Below are 21,261 nucleotides of genomic sequence, written 5' to 3' on the forward strand. Positions count from 1 at the left end.
TTCAGCAAGGGCTGAAAACATTTTTGTTCAGACAAGCCTTCCCAAATACGGAGAACGTTGTGTTTTAATCTGTTTTTAGTCTATCGCTATTGTTTTTTTTGTGGGGTTTTTTATTGTTTTAAATACACAGTTGTTTTAAACTGCTTTTACCAATAATTTTATTGCTTTAATTTTTTTTGTAAACAGACATGAGGATTTTTCCTATCATCAAGCAGTGTATTAAATCAATACATTTGAAGCACGTGGTGAGGAACAGTAGCTTACTTCCCAGCACCCTTAACAAACTAAGTTGTTCTCTGAATTCTCGGGAAACGTCACATGCTTTAAAGGCATGGACAAAGTCTATAGAAGAAGAAGAAGAGTTTGGATTTGATATCCCGCCTTTCACTCCCTTTAAGGAGTCTCAGAGCGGCTAACATTCTCCTTTCCCTTCCTCCCCCACAACAAACACTCTGTGAGGTGAGTGGGGCTGAGAGACTTCAGAGAAGTGTGACTGGCCCAAGGTCACCCAGCAGCTGCATGTGGAGGAGCGGGGAAGCGAACCCAGTTCACCAGATTACGAGACTATCGCTCTTAACCACTACACCACACTGGCTCTCATAGGGGCTATGGGTAGAGTAGTAGAGCTTAGATGGAGGATTCACCCCCCCTTTTTAGCATTTCTCAGTGACCCACCCCATTCTGCATGAGATTTGCTCATTTAAAAGTTGAGGTGGCCCTCTGCTGTGTCCATCCAAGTTACAGTGGTACCTCGGGTTACGTACGCTTCAGGTTACAGACTCCAGAAATAGTGCTTCAGGTTAAGAAATTTGCTTCAGGATAAGAACAGAAATCGTGCTCCGGTGGTGCGGCAGCAGCATTTAGCCCCATTAGCTAAAGTGGTGCTTCAGGTTAAGAACAGTTTCAGGTTAAGTACGGACCTCCGGAATGAATTAAGTACTTAACCCGAGGTACCACTGTACACTGAATATCTGAACAAGCACAACCCCCCCCCCCACTTTGTGAGTTGTGAGTTGTCAGGGAGGATGTAGCACTCAGAGACATGGTTAACACCCATGTGATTACACAGAGATGTCGCACGGTAACATGAAATGCGCCTGGTCCCAGCCAAGACTACGCAACGTCCACATTCAATGGGGTTGACTGCAAAGGAGGGAGATTTCACTTGATGCATTGCAGAGAGAGAGAGACACATTTTCTTCTTCTTTTTCTACGCAACTGGAGAAGTGTCTTCTATGAAAGACAAAGGGGCCCAGCACTTGCAGAATTTTTGTTTTATTCATTTCTTAAAACCTATGCACCCCTTGATTGCAAAATAAAATTAAAAAAACCCTCAAAGATGATAAAACAATAACATCAAGGAAAATCCGCAGCTATGCTTTAAAGCGTACAAAAATTAAAATACGGAAACACAGATTAAAATTACGCCAACTTCCTAAGCATCTGGGTGGGCTTGTCTGAGCAGGAATGTTTTCAGCAGTTACGTGGCGAGTTCCCGCCCCCCAAGACACAAGACACAATGATTTAAAGTTAAATGGGCGAATTAGGCCACAACTTTATTGAATTCAGGAATGAGAGGCATTGGCTTAGGCATTGGTCCTATCGACTATCCGGCGCGAGCCCCGTACACGCTAGCCCTAAATAGGGCAGGCCACGCCCCTCAGCCACCTGATTGGCCGGCTGGGGGGGACGACGCGGACGGGATTCCCCTGCTCTCGCGGGAGCTGAAACCAGCCCCCGCTCACGTGGGGTGGGCGTGAAGCCCGCAAACCCACCTCCTGGGCAGGCCGGAAGTGGCTATGCCACAAAGAGTACAGTGAAGGCACCTCTTGATCTTGAGGCAGGGAGTTCCAAAGTCTAGGCACTGCTGCACTCAACAACCGAGTTCTCGCGGAATAGGTATTATGTGGCACCTCTCATAGTGCCAATTCCACTGGTTGAAACAGTTGAGGGGAAACATGTGTGTTAAGGCTACCTCTTAGAGAAACTAGTCCCAAGTTGTAAAGACCTTTTACATTCTGGGAATCATGGAATTGTAGAGTTGGAAGGGACCCAAGGGTCATCTAGTCCAACCCCCTGCAATGCAGGAATCTCATCTAAAGCATTCAGGACAGATGGTCACCCAACCTCTGCTTAAAAACCTCCCAGGAAGGAGAGTCCTCCACCTCTCAAGGGAGACCATTCCACTGTCAAACAGCTCTTACCGTCAGAAAATTCTTCTTGATCTTTAGCTGGAATCTCCTTTCTCGTAACTTGAAGCCATGGGTTCAAATTCTACCCTCTGGAGCAAGAGAAAACAAGAACGCTCCATCTTCCATGTGACAGCCCTTGAGATATTTGAAGATGGCTATCACATCTCTTCTCAGCCTCCTCTTTTCTGGGCTAAACATACCCAGCTCTTTCAACCGTTCCTCATAAGGCTTGGTTTCCAGACCCTTGATTATCTTGGTCGCCCTCCTCTGCACACCTTCCAGCTTCTCAATCCCTATATACAAAATACACTTCCATTGTGTTCCATGCTGTGTTTTTTCCTTAAAATAATAAATAAATAAAAATCCCAGCAGCATGCTTCATATTTCATGTCACAAATTTCCACAGCACTACTAACGTATGTGGCACTTTTACAGAATAAAGGGAATAATAGAAGCTCCATCCTCTAAGGAACTTCCGGTCTGAGGTATCCTGCTCACTGAAGAACTTTATTTATTCAAGAATTTGCTCGATTTGTATGGTGGCCTATCGACACATGTTCTTTGAGCAGCTCATAGAATATAAATGACGAAATGCAATATTAAAATGTGGAACGCAGAGAGGAATTCAACACCATGCTTTTCTGACTGTCCCTCTGGAACAAGCATTTTGAGTTGCCTGGTGAGATTATTCCCCCTTCTCTTCCTCCTGTGTGCTGCTTTGGGGGTTCCCAGAGCCAATCTTGGGGGTGCAAAGGGATGAGGCTAAAGATTGTGGTGGAACCCAGGAAGGCAGAATCGCCTATCACCTCAAGTGTGTGGTCACCAATGCTGATGCCCAAATGCTGGTGACGTCCTGACTCAGGCTGTTGGTCTTCATCAGGCTGCTGAAAATTTTCCACATCACTTGGGAAGACCGGCAAAGAATTGTCAGTGTACTGGAAGAAGCAAAGATCACCCGTGTCAAAGCGACAATCCTTCAACATCAACTTCGTTGGACTGGTCATGTTGTGTGGATGCCTGATGATCATCTTCCAAAGCAACTACTCTATTCCCAACTTTAAAATGGAAAGTGCGATGCTGGTGGTCAACAAAAGAGGTTTAAAGACTCTTTCAAGGCAAATCTAAGCAAATGTAGTATAAACACCGACAACTGGGAAACACTGGCCTGCGAGCGCTCCAGTTGGAGAACAGCCTTTGCCAAAGATGGGCTTTGAAGACGCTCAAACTCAGGACGAAAGGGAGAAATGTGCTAAGAGGAAGGCACACTTGGCAAACCCTCACCGTGATCAACTCCCGCCCGGAAACCAATGTCCCCACTGTGGAAAGACGTGTGGATCCAGAATTGGCCTCCACAGTCACTTATGGACTCACTGTGAAGACCGTGTTTATGGAAGACAATCTGACTTGGCTACAAGGGATCGCCAAAGAAGAAGAAGGAAAGGCCAGACTCCCTGCAAACTTGGCAAATCGGTTGACTCTCTGTAAAACATTTGGAAAAATAGGGAGCTTCCTTGTACTGAGTCAGACCTTTGGACCTGCTAGGCCCACATTGTCTGCAGACTGAGGTCTTCAGGCAGGGGACATTATCAGCCCTACCTGGGAATGCCTGCCATTGAGCTACAGCCTTCTGGAAGACCACAAGTTCCCTATCCCTGACCCACATGATGTGATACTTCGCTGTACAATTCCCCCCCTGCTCATAGAAAACCAGCACCTCAGGAAGGACTCTAGCTTCACCACCCTGCTGGCATGCTAGCTTTCTACGTGTGAGGAATTTAAATTATGTATGGAAGAGCAGGTTAGCGGAGAGCTTTTGTCCCTGACAGGCTAATTTTCTACATGCAGGGATATCGCTTTGTACGCAGGTGTATTCAGTCATGGGCCTACTCTGAGCAAATGGAGCACACTTAGTTTCAGTCAGAGGTGAGGAATATGGCACCTCTTTTTAGAGAGAGGAGGATTGCGAGAATCAGTTCCTCACACACAGGGCCTCTGTGTGTGTTTGAACAGGCTCTTGGTATAATCTCTGTTTCTGGTATTATTGCTAAAGGCAACAGCTGCTGAATGAGACCCCATAATAAAAGCCTTTGCGGGGGAGGAATCTTGCCTTCTGTTCCTTTTGAATAGGTTTCAGGGGCCGATCAAACAGGTTTGTCAGGAGACACAAGTATTTTATATGAATGCTCTAGCTGTCTTTGTAGGGCGAAACTCACCGTGGAAGCTGAGGGCAGACTTTTCTGAGTTACAACTTGAGTCAAAACAAAATAAGGCAGAGGGGAGAAAGTTCACAGCCTCTTTTTGTCCAGGCCTGGAAGCATGTTGCAAATTCCTAATTATACAGCTCAGGAGAAGCAGCAAAACTTAAGCAACTAGACAATCGGGTGCCTCCATTTTTCCAGATTTAAAGCTGAGGACAGTGGGGAAATTGGATTTAGTTCTCACTGAAAGGCAAACCTCCTTGACTGCAGCAGTTTTCATTGACATTGGGCCCCCAGCCCCCAATTTGAATCAAGATGGCGGACCGAAATCTCACTTTGGCATGACTCGAACTCGTTGCTTCTCGAGATATTGTCACCAGACCTGGCATGAGTGACCCAGAGGTGGACATTTGGGCACCAGGTTCCATTTCAAATCAAGATAGCTGACCAAAACATGATTTTGCTGTGACTTCGCTTGATTTTCTTTGGCACTCTCCACTTAAAAATCACAATATATTTTGGATTTCCAAAATTCCTCACCGTCAGCAGGCACCCCCCACTTAGTTATATGAGGGGAAACTGCATTACAGAAGTCGTTTATTAGGAAGAATTGCATATAAACTTGCTTATACTGGGAGAAACCCAGCCATGAATTTTCATTAGGACTTTGAACAAATAAAATTTGCAAAATGACCTGGAACATCGATAAACTGAGGAAAACAAAAATGGACACATTTAACCAGCCCTACTTCTAGCTCAAAGGTCCAAAGGTCCATATACTTAAAGCTATGGTTTTCCCAGTAGTGATGTATGGAAGTGAGAGCTGGACCATAAAGAAGGCTGATCGCCGAAGAATTGATGCTTTTGAATTCTGGTGCTGGAGGAGACTCTTGAGAGTCCCATGGACTGCAAGAAGATCAAACCTATCCGTTCTTGGTGAAGTCGGCCCTGAGTGCTCACTGGAAGGACAGATCCTGAAGATGAGGCTCCAATACTTTGGCCACCTCATGAGAAGAGAAGACTCCCTGGAAAAGGCCCTGATGCTGGGAAAGATGGAGGGCACAAGGAGAAGGGGACAACAAAGGACGAGATGGTTGGACAGTGTTCTCGAAGCTACCAGCATGAGTTTGACCAAACTGCGGGAGGAAGTGGAAGACAGGAGTGCCTGGCATGCTCTGGTCCATGGGGTCACGAAGAGTCAGACATGACTAAACAACAACAACACTTCTAGCTCTGAAACCTGACAGTCTGCTGCTTTAGCAAGGCTCCTTGCAGTCTAGTGCGCCCACTTATGCATCGCCAAAAAAGAGGTAATGCATCTTTGAAAAAAATGCTTGTTCATATTTCACCTATCTTTGTATTCTAGAAACCTTTCTCTCTCTCTCTCTCTCTCTCTCTCTCTCTCTCTCTCTCTCTCTCTCTCGCAAGGTCACCGCACATCTCCAAGAATCCTGGAGACAGTTGTTTGTTAAAAGGATGCTGGAAGTTGTAGCTCTGTTGGAGGGAAACTACATTTTCCAGGAGTTTTTTTTTTTTTTGGTTGGAGACATGCGCTTTAATTGTATGTTGTGGATGTGAGCGCGGTGCAAATGAAAGCTTAGTGTGCCGTCTTTCTCCTCCCCTTCTCATCACAGCAGTGAAGTTTCTTTTGTCGGAAAAAGAAGAAGCCAAACTTCATTTTCCCACATCAACCGGTCATACCTGCTCTACCACTTCACTGAGTGCCTTGTTTGGTTGTCAGTGTGTTGCCGTGTTTTCTCAGTGTAAGGTGTGTAGGTGTGTGTGTGTGTGTGTGTGTGTGTGTGTGTGTGAAGCTTTGAAACCCTCTACTGGTGATGACTAATCTGAAGCCAGTTTCTGTTACATATGGGAGATGGGCCAATTTAAAAGATCCCTCTGCGTTTCGTCTTGCAACTTGTTTCTCCTTTGGGTTTTTAAGGGGTGTCCTTGGGAGATGGAGGAGGCAGAATACATAAAATCATAGAATTGTCGAGTTGGAAGGGACCCTGAGGGTCATTCAGCCCAAACCCCTGCCAAGCAGGACTATGCAGCTGTCCCATACGGGGATTGAACCTGCAACCTTGGCATTATCAGTACCACGCTCTAACCAGCTGAGCTATCCAGGCATGCAGGTTCAGTCCCTGGCATTTCTGATTAAAAGGATCAGGTAGCAGGTGGTGTGGAAAAGGACTTGTGTCAGCCTGACAACCTTGTGACCCCCCAGATACAACAACAACAACAACAACAAGGCACCCTGGGGTGCCTTGAATGCTGGTCAGAGGTGCTGTGGCCAACAATGGCCTCTGTCCCTCTTTTCGTTTCTGATGCCCTCTTGCTTCTCTGACTCCCAAAGGCTTGCACAGCAGGTTTTTTTTATTAAATAAATTTTATTAGCATTTTCCACACAACAACAACACGAAAAATATCGAATAATAACAATACACAACACACAAAAACCAACATCAGAAAAACTAAAAAAGCAACAACTAAAAAAAATCCAAAACAAATCCATATCTTACAAGTTAATAATATAAACACTAAAACAACAACAAAACATTGACTTCCACCAATCCCACAGCACCTCCTTTATCTCTCATTGTGTCTTCCTGTTTTCCTTATCATCTCTATCCTAACATCTAGATATAAATCCCTCTTTCTTATCCTTTCACTTCACAAGGTTATTCCAGATTTCTGTCCTCGAACCTTGACTTTTGAGGTATTCATTTAGGCACTCCCATTCTTTTTTTACTTCACTTTTTGGTTTTGGTTTTATTATGTCTGTCAATTTGGCTAATTCTAAGTATTCTTGCAGAGCCGTTTGTTGCAGCAGCCCTGGCCACAAGCTCCCCAGGCGAATGGTGCTTCTGGGGCTGGCCAGGGGGTGCTGGGTGCCAGGAGCTGAGGCAGCCTCAGAGCAAACAAGCAAGCAAGCAGGCGAGGGAGCCCAGCCAGCCAGTTTGTCAGCCCTTGCTGTTGGGAATGGACAGACTAGTCCCAGGCCCCTGTGGGGCAGTGTGAGGAGGCACCTCTCTCTGGGGCAGCTCAGAGACCAGGGGCGGCAGCAGCAGCAGCTGCCCAGAGGACTCCCAAGGGGAGAGGAGAGGAGGCTGAGGGAACCCTCCACAAGGGAGGGTGTTCGAAAAGGGGTGAGGGGCTGCCAGCTCTGCAGGCAAGGGGTGGCATCACTGGGCTCCTGAGCCCCACAGAGGGGCTGCAGAAAGAGTGTACTTGGTCAAGGGACTCAAAAAGGTTGAAAACCTCTGTTTATTCAATGCTGGACTGACCCAGAGTAGATGCATTGAAATTAATGGGCTGTAAAGGTAAAGGTAAAGGTAAAGGTACCCCTGCCCGTACGGGCCAGTCTTGCCAGACTCTGGGGTTGTGCGCCCATCTCACTCAAGAGGCCAGGGGCCAGCGCTGTCTGAAGACACTTCCGGGTCACGTGGCCAGCGTGACATCGCTGCTCTGGCGAGCCAGAGCTGCACAAGGAAACGCCGTTTACCTTCCCGCTAGAAAGCGGTCCCTATTTATCTACTTGCACCCGAGGGTGCTTTCGAACTGCTAGGTTGGCAGGTGCTGGGACCGAGCAATGGGAGCGCACCCCGCCGCGGGGATTCGAACCGCCGACCTTTCGATCAGCAAGCCCTAGGTGCTGAGGCTTTTACCCACAGCGCCACCCGCGTCCCTAATTAATGGGCTGAAGTTAGGACAAATGAAATATACTTGGAGTCGAGAGTGGATTTCATGCTCTTTATTCAGCTCACAGTGGTGAGGAGGAATGGAAGTTCCCCCAGAATGTCTGCTTTATATACATCATTTACACAATGGGCCCCACGTGATTGGCTAATTCCGAGATTCTCCTGTAGGCCAATCAGGTTGCGGATTCACTTCCACCTGGAGCTGGATTGGGTGGCTCCTGTGGACGAATCAGACTGCTGCATTCTGAATCCTATTGTTCTAGGACCAATCAGACTGCTGCATTCTGAATCCTATTGTTCTAGGACCAATCAGACTGCTGCATTTTGGATCCTATTGTTCTAGGACCAATCAGACTGCTGCATTTTGGATCCTATTCAACTCAGTACATAACAACAAAGCAGCTTCCTCTGTGCAGCTTAGTAGTACAGAAGACATGACTGTTTGTAAGTCGTTGAACTGGGCATTCTGGGAGCAAGCGGCTGTTCTTTACTGCATTTGCTAAGCATGCTGAGATTCTTGCATTGAAGGGGGTTGGACTAGTTGACTCTCAGGGTCTCTTCCAACTCTGTAATCAGTGGCGTACCGTGGGGGGTGCAGGGGGGCCGGCCGCACCAGGGGCAACATCTGGGGGGGCTCGCTCGCACTCGCAGCTCTCTGCCCCTACCTGGCTCACTCACTCTCTCACACAGGTTAGGGGGCGCAAATTACTTGCCTTGCCCCGGGTGCTGACAACCCACGCTACGCCACTGTCTGTAATTCTGTGATTCTACGAGTGAGAGAGAATTCTGCCCACTTTTGCTCTCACTCTACATGCCACTAGTGTCAGCCCCTGTCCATCACTGATATGCATTTCTCAACAGATCACCCTTGTGGGAGTGTAGTCCTCGTCAGAAAAAAATATATGTCCCCAACTCCTGTCTTATAAGTTTGACCTCAAACCATCTCCTGAGACAGCTGAACTTTTGTACAGGAGCTTCAGAAAAATGGCATATTTCCCTCCATGCTAAATTTCAGAGCGAATGGGCAGAGTTGTTTGGGTTGGGTGCTTTTCCTCGTTATTTTTTTTTTAATTGTGGCTTGTTAAAATGAAACACTTATTTTGGGTCTGCTTGCAAGTCAGGGCATGAGGAGAGGCTGTGGGAAGAGGCTGAGTCATCCCTCCAGAGAACTTTATTTTCAGAATCTTTCAACTGTTGCGAATATTGCATGCAGCGTGAGGCTTATGTTTACATTTATCAGCTGTGATTAAAAAAACAAATTAACCTGGAGCTTTTTATAGATAGCACGCGATGGGGTGACTTGAACTCTGCAGATCTCAGCAGAATCGCACTAAAAAGAAAGCTAAACAAAAATTTCCACAGATTATTGACCTATATTTTGCTCAAATAACAGCTGAAAACTAATGGAGTGTGTGTAAAGACCTGTGGGAAATAAGCTAATGGTTTTATTTAAAACAGGGGTGAGCAGAAACTGGATTTGCAGGGTCCGTTTTTTAAAAAAAAAAACCTAGAACCACAAGTTCCATCAACAGAATCCAGATGTAAGATGTTGGCTGGGAAACAGAACTAATTGCCTGTTACTAGTGCTTGGAATGCCCATTTTAAAAAGGAACTAGGTCGTCCGGTTCAAAAATGAATTCGTTCTGGTTCCAGTTATTTTCTAAAAGTTCAGTCTTGGCACTCTCAACCCCCCCTCCCAGCATCCAGATTGTTGCAAACTGCTGTGCCAGTTTCAGAAAGTAAATCAGGGACCACATACAAGTGATACAGTGTATGGCAGGCATAATATCAACAGGTGAAGCTTTCACCATAATCATATTTCCATGCTAAAAAAGGGTTAACCTGTTTAATTTGGGCCATCCACACAAGGTGTCATTTGCTTTATTCCTGTGCTTCTTGCAGCTACTCTCTTCCTCGGGGAAGATACAGGAAATGCCTCATATTCCTTCCTTTCTGTTGCTTAGCAACAGTAATTTAGTGACTAAGCATCCTTAGCAAAAGTTGCACCTCCCTAGCTGCCTATGGGGTGCCACAAGGTTCTGTCTTGGGCCCGGTCTTATTCAACATCTTTATCAACGACTTGGATGATGGACTCAAGGGCATCCTGATCAAATTTGCAGATGACACCAAACTGGGAGGGGTGGCTAACACCCCAGAGGACAGGATCACACTTCAAAACGACCTTGACAGATTAGAGAACTGGGCCAAAACAAACAAGATGAATTTTAACAGGGAGAAATGTAAAGTATTGCACTTGGGCAAAAAAAATGAGAGGCACAAATACAAGATGGGTGACACCTGGCTTGAGAGCAGTACATGTGAAAAGGATCTAGGAGTCTTGGTTGACCACAAACTTGACATGAGCCAACAGTGTGACGCGGCAGCTAAAAAAGCCAATGCAATTCTGGGCTGCATCAATAGGAGTATTGCATCTAGATCAAGGGAAGTAATAGTGCCACTGTATTCTGCTCTGGTCAGACCTCACCTGGAGTACTGTGTCCAGTTCTGGGCACCACAGTTCAAGAAGGACACTGACAAACTGGAACGTGTCCAGAGGAGGGCAACCAAAATGGTCAAAGGCCTGGAAACGATGCCTTATGAGGAACGGCTAAGGGAGCTGGGCATGTTTAGCCTGGAGAAGAGGAGGTTAAGGGGTGATATGATAGCCATGTTCAAATATATAAAAGGATGTCACATAGAGGAGGGAGAAAGGTTGTTTTCTGCTGCTCCAGAGAAGCGGACACGGAGCAATGGTTCCAAACTACAAGAAAGAAGATTCCACCTCAACATTAGGAAGAACTTCCTGACAGTAAGAGCTGTTCGACAGTGGAATTTGCTGCCAAGGAGTGTGGTGGAGTCTCCTTCTTTGGAGGTCTTTAAGCAGAGGCTTGACAACCATATGTCAGGAGTGCTCTGGTGGTGTTTCCTGCTTGGCAGGGGGTTGGACTCGATGGCCCTTGTGGTCTCTTCCAACTCTAGGATTCTATGATTCTATGATTCTATAATAGGTCTTGGAATGTTGCCTCCACGCTTTACTTTCTAACTTCCTTTATAGATGACTTATTTATTTATTTGCTTGTTTGTTTTGTTTCTTTCTTTGTTTAAAGTGAAAGCTGTGAGTCTGGGGGCCCTGCTGGGGTGCAAGGAGGAAATGATTGTGAAAATGACCAGAAATTGTTCAAAGGTGAACCTGATTCTCCTTTAGTTCACCCAGCCGAATTCAGAAATTTTTGAGCTTCAAGGCAGGGCCTATTGGACACCTACACAGCTATTGCCTATCATTATTCCCTCTGTTTCTAGTGTTTAGGCTGTGAGTTTTAAACTGGCTTATGTAGCCAAAATAGCACTATCCATGCCCAGGCAGATGGCCACCCAACCTGTGCTTATAAATCTCCAAGGAAGGAGAGTCCACCGCCTCCCGAGGGAGACCATTCCACTGTTGAACAGCTCTTACTGTCAGAAGGTTCTCCCTGATATTTAGTTGTAATGTATGTTGCGCATGCAGCCTTAGTTACAGACTCTGTTAAGCTAGGGCACTTCCTGAAACAAATAGTAAAGGTAAAGGGACCCCTGACCATTAGGTCCAGTCGTGACTGACTCTGGGGTTGCAGCGCTCATCTCGCTTTATTGGCCAAGGGAGCCGGCACTTCCGGGTCATGTGGCCAGCATGACTAAGCCACTTCTGGTGAACCAGAGCAGTGCACAGAAACGCCGTTTACCTTCCCACCGGAGTGGTACCTATTTATCTACTTGCACTTTGACGTGCTTTCGAACTGCTAGGTTGGCAGGAGCTGGGACCGAGCAACGGGAGCTCACCCCGTCGTGGGGATTCGAACCGCCAACCTTCTGATCGGCAAGTCCTAGGCTCTGTGGTTTAACCCACAGCGCCATACATGAACAGAAATGCTGCTCTCTTGATTCCCCCCCCCCTTCTCTGTATTTTGTGCTGCGTCCCTCTATGCCAAAATATGTTCAAAAATACCTGTGTATTTGCAAAAGCGTGCAAAATTCATTGCAAAAAAATAAAAAAACGTGTACAGGATGCAAAATTGCTTAGAAAAATCTACTTGTTGGGAGAAACACAGATGATTTCTGCTGAGTCAACTTGGAAAACAAGAGAAACTGAAATGGATTGATTTGTCCACCCTCCAATTAGCACTAAACTTGGTCTGGAAAAACAAAAGCCCTGATCGTAACTGGTGTTGATGGTTGAGATTTTCACAGTGTGGGGGAAAGCAGTCTACAAATATTGGAAATAAACCAATAAATTGGGAGTGAGGAGGACCATATACACTACTTTGAGCACACTTGGGAAAAAGTAGGGTATAAAGGGAAATGCAATAAATAGATATCTTTCAGAGTTATAGTAGGGGACCTTTCCTGCCTTTGGGCAGCTTGCATTCAATAAATTAATTTAAAAATAATGATGATGATAAATTCTCCTTTTTTTACAGGTGGACCTGGAACCAGAAGGGAAAGTGTTTGTAGCAATAACTCTCTCAGGAAGCTTTACTGAAGGTAAGAGGAATGCCATTCCCCCCTTTACCTGCCAGTTATATTTTTAGAGCTTACACACAACACACCATTAGCCTCTAGTTGCTGCAGTCGAGAGTCTCCTGTGGCCACTGAGCAGAACGTAAGGATGTCATAATTGCCAGGGGTTCAATAGCTTAAGCATCCTTGTCGGAATAGCAGCAGGAGATACCTGGATGGGAGCAAAGATCTCCTTTAACAGGCTCAAGCTACAGAGCGAGTTTGAAGGGCACATCTGAGCCCTGGTGCTGTTTTTTTTTTTATTTTAAAGAGGAGATTCAGAAGGGGGGAACTGAAGATGGAATGTAGATGTGCTAGGAAAGGAGAGGGTGTGTAATCCTTTCAATCCTACCATCTCTCATGCCTTGGGTGGATCTGGGGCCTGGAACAAGTCCTCTGCGAGGAAAATTAAGAACAGTTTGGTCTCTTTTTTTTCTTTTATCATTTTTATTAAGTTTTCCATTTTTTTCAGTATTACATCATAACAAATAACATGATTCACAATTCCAAAATTTCCCCATTCCCTTCGGACTTCCCTCAACCGCCTTCTCTGGTTTATTTCAAAATAATATCATTTCCTGCATATTTCCTTTTTCACTCCTTTTTTAAAAATATATTTTAACTTATAAATTATATAATTTTTTTGCTAATTGTAAATGATTATTCAAAACCTGCAGTCCAGTTCTTTGCATTGATTCTTTACATAGGCCGAAAATGGTTCACCGTCTTTCTTAAAGGATTTTTTTGTCTTTATTTCAAAGTCTTTTGGTTTTGCCATTTTGGTGTATTCCCAAAGTTTTTCTTGCCATTCTTCTTTGGTTAGTATTTTATTGCTTTTCCACCTTTGTGCCAGTAGCATCCTTGCCGCGGTTGTAGCATACATAAAGAGTTTTTGTTTGGTTTTGGGCAAATCTTGACCTATGATTTGGTCTCTTTCATTCAGGAACAAAAAGGCAAGTAAAGAGATAAAAGTTTAGAAAGTTATGCATAGCAAAGAAGAAGAGTTGGAACCACAGTTACAGTACCTCCCATGAATGATGGGAGGTTCAGGAGACATAAGAGGAAGAACTTATTGAGGCTCCTCAGCGACAGAGCATTAATAGCAAAATAATAATAATAATAATAATAATAATAATAATAATAATAGTAGTAGTAGTAATAATAATAATAATAATAATAATAATAATAATAATAATAATTTATTATTTATACCCCGCCCATCTGGCTGAGTTTCCCCAGCCACTCTGGGCGGCTCCCAATCAAGTGTTAAAAACAGTACAGCATTAAATATTAAAAACTTCCCTAAACAGGGCTGCCTTCAGATGTCTTTTAAAGATAGGATGGCTGCTTATTTTCTTCACATCTGAAGGGAGGGTGTTCAACAGGGTGGGCACCACTATCGAGAAATAATTTATTATTTATACCCCGCCCATCTGGCTGGGTTTCCCCAGCCACTCTGGGTAGCTTCCAAAAGAACACTAAAATACAATAACCTATTAAACATTAAAAGCTTCCCTAAGCAGCGCTGCCTTCAGATGTCTTCTAAAAGTTTGGTAGTTATTTTTCTCTTTGACATGGGAGGTAGGAGGGCGTTCCACAGGGCAGGTGCCACTACCAAGAAGGCCCTCTGCCTGGTTCCTTGTAACTTGGCTTCTCGCAGCGAGGGAACTGCCAGAAAGCCCTCGGCACGGGACCTCAGTGTCTGGGCAGAAGGATGGGGGTGGAGACGCTCCTTCAGGTATACTGGACTGAGGCCGTTTAGGGCTTTACAGGTCAGCACCGACACTTTGAAATGTGCTCGGAAATGTGCTGGGAGCCAGTGTAGGTCTTTCAAGACCGGTGTTATGTGGTCTCGGCAGCTGCTCCCAATCACCAGTCTAGCTGCCGCATTCTGGATTAGTTGTAGTTTCTGGGTCACCTTCAAAGGTAGCCCCACATAGAGCGCATTGCAGTAGTCCAAGCGAGAGATAACCAGAGCATGCACCACTCTGGCAAGACAGTCTGAAGGCAGGTAGGGTCTCATCCTGCGTACCAGATGGAGCTGATAAACAGCTGCCCTGGATACAGAATTGACCTGTGCCTCCATGGACAGCTGTGAGTCCAAAATGACTCCCAGGCTGCGCACCTGGTCCTTCAGGGGCACAGTTACCCCATTCAGGACCAAGGAGTCCTCCACACCCGCCCGCTTCCTGTTTCCCCAAAACAGTACTTCTGTCTTGTCAGGATTCATCCTCAATCTGTTAGCCACCATCCATCCTCCAACCGCCTCCAATTTGATTTGCATGCAGAAGGTCCTAAATTAAATTACCGGCAACTCTCAAGCAGGCCTGTGTCTGAAACCCTGGAGAGATGCTGCCAGTCAGTGTGTGCACTACTGAGCTAAATAGACCAATGGCACACAGCTGAGCTCCTTCTCAAAGCCCAGGAAGTGCTTACCAGGCTTTGGGAAGGGGGTAGGAGGTCTCTAGGATGCTGCCAAAGCCTTGTGCCTCCTTCCCCAAGCCGCAGGGACTAGTGGGGAGGGCGACAAATGTTGGCCTCACACAGGGCAGCATATTACCAAGGTCTGCCACTTGCAGCACACAAAAGCTAGAAAGGAATGACTTCACTAGCTTCCCAGAACAGTAGCTGTACTGGGCTGAAAAGATAAACAAATAAAATTCTTTTATTTATCTGGCACCCCATCGAACCCAGTGGGGCTTACTTCTCAGTAGGCCTGCACAGGGTTGCAAATTCTCATCTGAGTAAGTCGTGGTGAAAATTGAAGCAGGGTGGTTTTAATTCCGTTTTAGATAATGATAATGATGATGATGATGATAATTCTAATAATAATTTTTATTTATACCCCGCCCTCCCCAGCCAAGGCTGGGCTCAGGGCAGCTAACAAGCAATAATAAAAATAAGTTGAATGAATACAACTTAAAAACAACATTAAAATACAACATTAAAATATTGAAACATTAAAATATTAAAATGTAGCCTCATAGCAGGAGGAGAAAGGAAAAGAAAAAAGAAAGATGAGGAGGGAATCAAATTGGCTACAAGCCAAAGGCCAGGTGGAACAACTCTGTGTTACAGGTCCTGCGGAAAGAAATCAGATCCTGCAGGGCCCTGGTCTCATGAGGCAGAGCGTTCCACCAAGCCGGAGCCAGAGTTGAAAAGGCCCTGGCTCTGAATGAAGCCAATCTGACTTCCTTAGGGCCCGGGACCACTAGGGTGTTGCTATTTATGGACCTTGAGGCTCTCCGTGGGGCATACCAGGAGAGGCGGTCCCGTAGGTACGAGGACAGTTTTGTCTAGGCTCTGCCCATTGGCAGTTTGCAGTGTCTGGCTGATCAACCCTAAGGGGGGATGCCTCTCTTGACAGAATTAAGGTTGCCCGCTCCTGCTGGAAGCATGCATATTGGCGATGATGTGTTTGAACCGTGCTTTGAATGCTCTGAAGCAGCCTTGTGCAACCTGGAGGCCTTGGTATGTTGTGGACGGGAGCTGAAGTTCAGAACGTCTGGGGGATGCCAAGTTGCTCTAAAGCACTAAGGTTCCTTGGTGAATTTATAGCGAAGGTGAGATTTGAATGAGGATCTTCCCAGAAGACACTCCTTTCGCTGCCATTCTAGTCTAGCCTTTCTCTGTGGCTTAACAGAGCAAATAATGTTATGTGTGCAGTGGAATATTGACTCAGAGTCTCATCCCCAGTTTTAAGACAAAAACAAATGGAAGCTGTAGGCAGCACAAGCAGATCAAAGGGAGTAAATTCAGAATTTACTAATGCAATTTTTATGGGGCTGGTTCCTGAATATTTCATGCTCGGCTATATTTGCAGAAGGTGTACCTACCTCTGAAGTGCAGAAGAATCTGTCTGACACGTTGCTTCCAGTCTGAGCAAGTGAGATGTGCTGGGAAATGCTGACAAAGCCCCGAGAAGGGAGATGGGTTGGTGATAAATAATATGTTTTGAGAAGGAGACAGACAATTTTCAGCTTGCCTTGGGTCCTGGAGTGTATCGTTCTTCTCTTCTGCAAATGCAGAGCATGTTTTTTCACTTGTGGCTTTGGGCTGTGGGAAAATTCGGCCACTCGTTTGTTTCCGTTCGCAAAGCTTTCTGCCACTGCTAAAGATATGTAGGTCACATCCGCATCGTACATTTAAAGCACGCGCATCCCCCCAAAGAATCCTGGGAACTATAGTTTAACCCTCACAGAGCTATAATTCCCAGCAAAATAATCCATGACTGTTACAGTGGCATATGAGCGCCCTAAATATGTGTTGTAAGTAATCCAGTGCCTAGGGCCTTCTGGCAGTTCCCTCACTGCAAGAAGCCAAGTTACAGGGAACCAGACATAGGGCCTTCTTGGTAGTGGCACCCGCCCTGTGGAATGCCCTCCCACCAGATGTCAAAGAGAAAAACAACTACCAGACTTTTAGAAGACATCTGAAGGCAGCCCTGTTTAGGGAAGCTTTTAATGTTTAATAGACTATTGTATTTTAATATTCTGTTGGAAGCCACTCAGAATGGCTGGGGAAACCCAGCCAGATGGGCAGGGTATAAATAAATTATTATTATTATTATTATTATTATTATTATTATTATTATTATTATTATCATCTGCTCAAAGGCGGAACATGCTTAGCAACATAGGGAAACCTGAAGCACAGAGCCAAACTCTTCCTTTCCTTAATTTGGCCCAACCTCATCCTTGCAAAAGAGATAGAGAGGAAAAACTGGTGTCATATGCAATACCTTTGCCCAGGGATGCTGAATGACTTCTCGCCTCCGTAATGACATTTTTTGGGTACTCTAAGATGGCAAGCTTTCACAAGCTCAGCTGAAAGTTCCTCTCAAAGAGTCGGTAACCTATATGACCCTTTCTAGTAAGCGCAGACTTTCCCCATCCATTGTCCAAGTGTTACAGCAAGTTATTTAGTTTCTTGTTTTATTTATATCCTGCCTTGCTCCCAGGACAGGACCCAATATGGTTCCAGACATAAATTAAAACAGGTGTAAAACACGCAGTTACAGATAATATAATAAAACACCAGTTAAAGAAAAGAATCTATTTTTAAAAACGACACTGGAAACACTCTCTTTTAAAAAATGCAAAAGCACACTCACAAATATCCCAACACCTGCTCTTAGGGGTTCCTGTGACAACAAGGAACATCTGCTGGGCCGCTGTGAGAACAGTATGCTGGACTTGACCACTGGCTCGATCCAACAGGCTCTTCTTATATTTTCATGACATTTGAAATTTGCACCTTAGCTCAGCTTGCCATTCCAATTTGGAGTTTTCACACATGCAAACAGGGCGGCTGGATTTGCCTGCTCGTGCCGCAATAGATCTCAACTTTTTGTCGAGAGAAGCTTTTGCTTAATGCTTTTCGTGGGGGAATGAGGCAGTTGTCTGGGCATACCCAAGTGTTTTTACTCTTCTCCATGTTTTCTGATTATATGTCTCCTGCCCATGTCAGTGTAGCAGTTCCAAAAAAGAGGCAGGCAGGTTGCTGTGCTCTGGCAGGCATCTGAGACATCGTTGTGTTACGTATTCAGTGGTCGGTGTTGCCTGGGCTTGAGTCTGGACTAAGGAATCTGAGCTCCTGTGTCCTGATTCGTTCCATGATGTCCAATCACAGAACATTTCAGGATTTGGTTCTCTGCCATTGGCCCTTAAACTCTGAGTCATGATTCGCAGCTTGGAAGTTTAGACAGCCAATCACGCTGGGAGTGGGAATGGTCCAGGCTTTCACAAATGTATATAAGCAGTTGCTTTGTCCCTGTTGTTCAGTTACTGTAATGGTTCTAGGGGGTTGCTCGTGCGTAAGTTGCCGCCACTCCTGGCTAGGTTGCCTGGTTGAACCCTTTCTCTCTGGACAGCCTTTCACTCCTGGCTGTCTCAGTCGCTGGCAGAATCCGCCAGTGGGCGTTTCTTGAACTTCTTCCAGCAAAGAAGTTCTTTGACTCCAAGTCTCCTCCTACTCTCCCTGCGTGGAAGTCTTCTGCGCAGGGAGGGTGTGGGCAGCGGAGGACCCGTGCTCTCCCCACTGGTCTCCAGTGAAGAGTCCTGGAGCCTTCTCTCCGATTCCCCCATCTGCCCCCCTTCACCCCTAGTGTTACGCTGATTTCCTTCCCCAGCAGATGGGCTGCCTCTCTCCCTGCTGGGACCCTCTCCGGCATCGCTCTGGAGCCTTCCCTCCGCCTCTGGCTCCAATGGCAGTTCCCTGACAGTTACATACTTCAATCAATGTTCTTGCTGTTATCTCTGTGTCTTGCCTTGTGGGAACCCACCTACACTTCAGTTGTTACAGATGTTCAGGCATCTTGTGAGAAATAAGGGACTATTACTCCAATAAGAGACTATTACTCCGAGGAGTTGATGCTTTTGAATTGTGGTGCTGGAGGAGACTCTTGGGAGTCCCATGGACTGCAAGAAGATCGGGCCTAAACATTCTTAGGGAAGTCAGCCCTGAGTGCTCACTGGAAGGACAGATCCTGAAGCTGAGGCTCCAATACTTTGGCCGGCTCATGAGAAGAGAAGACTCCCTGGAAAAGACCTTAATGTTGAGAAAGATGGAGGGCACAAGGAGAAGGGGACAACAGAGGACAAGATGGTTGGACAGTGTTCTCGAAGCTACCAGCATGAGTTTGACCAAACTGCAGGAGGCAGTAGAAGACAGGAGTGCCTGGCGTGCTCTGGTCCATGGGGTCACGAAGAGTCAGACACGACTAAACGACTAAACAACAACAACACTCTGATAATCATTGGCCTGGTAGGCTTTGCCAAATGCACTTGTTCTGAATATGAAATGGACTGGGGAGGGAATATTCCTGCTTCCCTTCCTCTGTGTAGGAGTCAAGGTGGGAGAGGGAAGTGATAGAAGCACCTGAGAACCAGAGGAACCTGTGTTGCATCCTAGTTGCCCAAGGGGCATGTGGAAATCACAGATAATCCATCTAAGGTATGCTGCTGGACCACCTTGGGCTACACCTGCTTAGGAATTTGGCTCCTTTGGGAAAACCTGGATGCTGCAGGAAGGAAGAGGAGGGCTGGTGTGAGTCAGGAGGAAAGCTCTGCCATTTTCCGATGAAGTATAAAGCCTACTTTGTCGTCGCTGAGGAAAATGGTCAAGCTCTTTGGCTGAAAACCAGTGGGTTTGTGTGTGTATGTGTGTGTGTGTGTGTGCACGCATGCCCTTCAATTCTGGGACACAGGGAGGCATGTAGGCAGCATTGACACGACAATTTACTCCATTTTCATGACACGTTGCGATTTCCACACTATATTTGAGCTTGCACACAATGTCAAAGCCTCTTCCACAACTATCGTGTAATACAGGGGTCAGCAAACGTTTTCAGCAGAGGGCCGGTCCACTGTCCCTCAGACCTTGTGGGGGGCCGGACTATATTTCGGGGAGGAGGATGAACGAATTCCTATGCCCTACAAGTAACCCAGAGATGCATTTTAAATAAAAGGACACATCCTACTCATGTAAAAACACGCTGATTCCTGGACCGTCTGTGGGCCAGATTTAGAAGACGATTGGGCCGGATCCAGTCCCTGGGCCTTAGTTTGCCTACCATGGTGTAATATGATGGAACCGTTGTGGAATGTATCACATTTTTATTACTCATTTCCATATTACATTTTTCATATTACATTTTCGGCAGTGGCTCCCCGTTTGTGGAATGCTCTCCCCGGGGAGAAAATGTTTCTCTTCATCTGATTGACATCCCAATGGCGTTTTAAAATGTGTTGTGGAAGGGGGGGGATATTGGTTAGCTTTCGTTCCTATATTTGTTATGCATTTTGTGTTTTTCATATTGTCATTTTATGTCATATGATCCACCCTGAGATCTATGGGCACAGGGCAGTATTTAAATAAATAAATAAATAAATAAATAAATAAATAAATAAGAAAACAGATCTCCCCCCCTCCCCAAAGGAAATAACATATAAATGAGCGTTAAACTTGGACCAATATTCCACTAGAGTTCCAAAAGAGGCTTTTGCGTTGTGTGAAAGCTCAACTATAATGTGGAACTTAACAGGTAGATATATTGGGAGTGGAATGTTGAACAATCTCAGGACTGGGCAAGGCATATGCAGAAGTCGGCTGTTAGCCCCAGTGGACCAAAAGCAGGTGTGCAGTTGGAACCAAGCATGGATCGAGAACTAAAGTAGCAATTCAAATGCAGACTCATTGGCAGAGTTCTCATGTGCAAAAACACAAGACCTAATAACACAGTTTTGTTTTTTAAACACATACACCTTGCAATACATTTCCATGTATGTACTGTCATTCTTCTTCTTTTTTGGCAACCACACGTAGCCAAGTAAGATTGCCTTCCATGAACACAGTCTTAACAGTGAGTCCGTAAATGACCAGTTCTGGATCCACACATCCTTCCACAGTGGGGACACAGGTTTCCAGGTGGGAGTTGGTCACGGTGAGGGTTTGCCAAGCGTGCCTTCCTCTTAGCACGTTTCTCCCTTGTGTTCTGAGTTTGAGTGTCTTCAAAGCCCATGACAACTTTGGTAGAGGCTGTTCTCCAACTGGAGCACTCGCAGGCCAGTGTTTCCCAGTTGTCGGTGTTTATACTACATTTTAAAAAAGATTTTCCTTGAGAGAGTCTTTAAACCTCTT

General features: G+C 45.6%; 1 protein-coding gene across 1 annotated transcript in view; it reads left to right on the plus strand.

Annotated features, from left to right (window-relative positions):
- The window catches only part of PRKCH (protein kinase C eta), a 117,175-nt gene that overhangs the window by 19,945 nt on the left and 75,969 nt on the right, over positions 1–21,261 (plus strand). Inside the window, exon 2 of the mRNA XM_083734129.1 lies at positions 12,543–12,606. Within this exon, the coding sequence (XP_083590255.1) occupies positions 12,543–12,606 (64 nt within the window). The remainder of the gene's footprint in view (positions 1–12,542; positions 12,607–21,261) is intronic.

The sequence above is a fragment of the Podarcis gaigeae genome (genome assembly GCF_964106915.1).
Source record: "Podarcis gaigeae genome assembly, chromosome: 1".
NCBI classification, from domain to species: Eukaryota; Metazoa; Chordata; class Lepidosauria; order Squamata; family Lacertidae; genus Podarcis; species Podarcis gaigeae.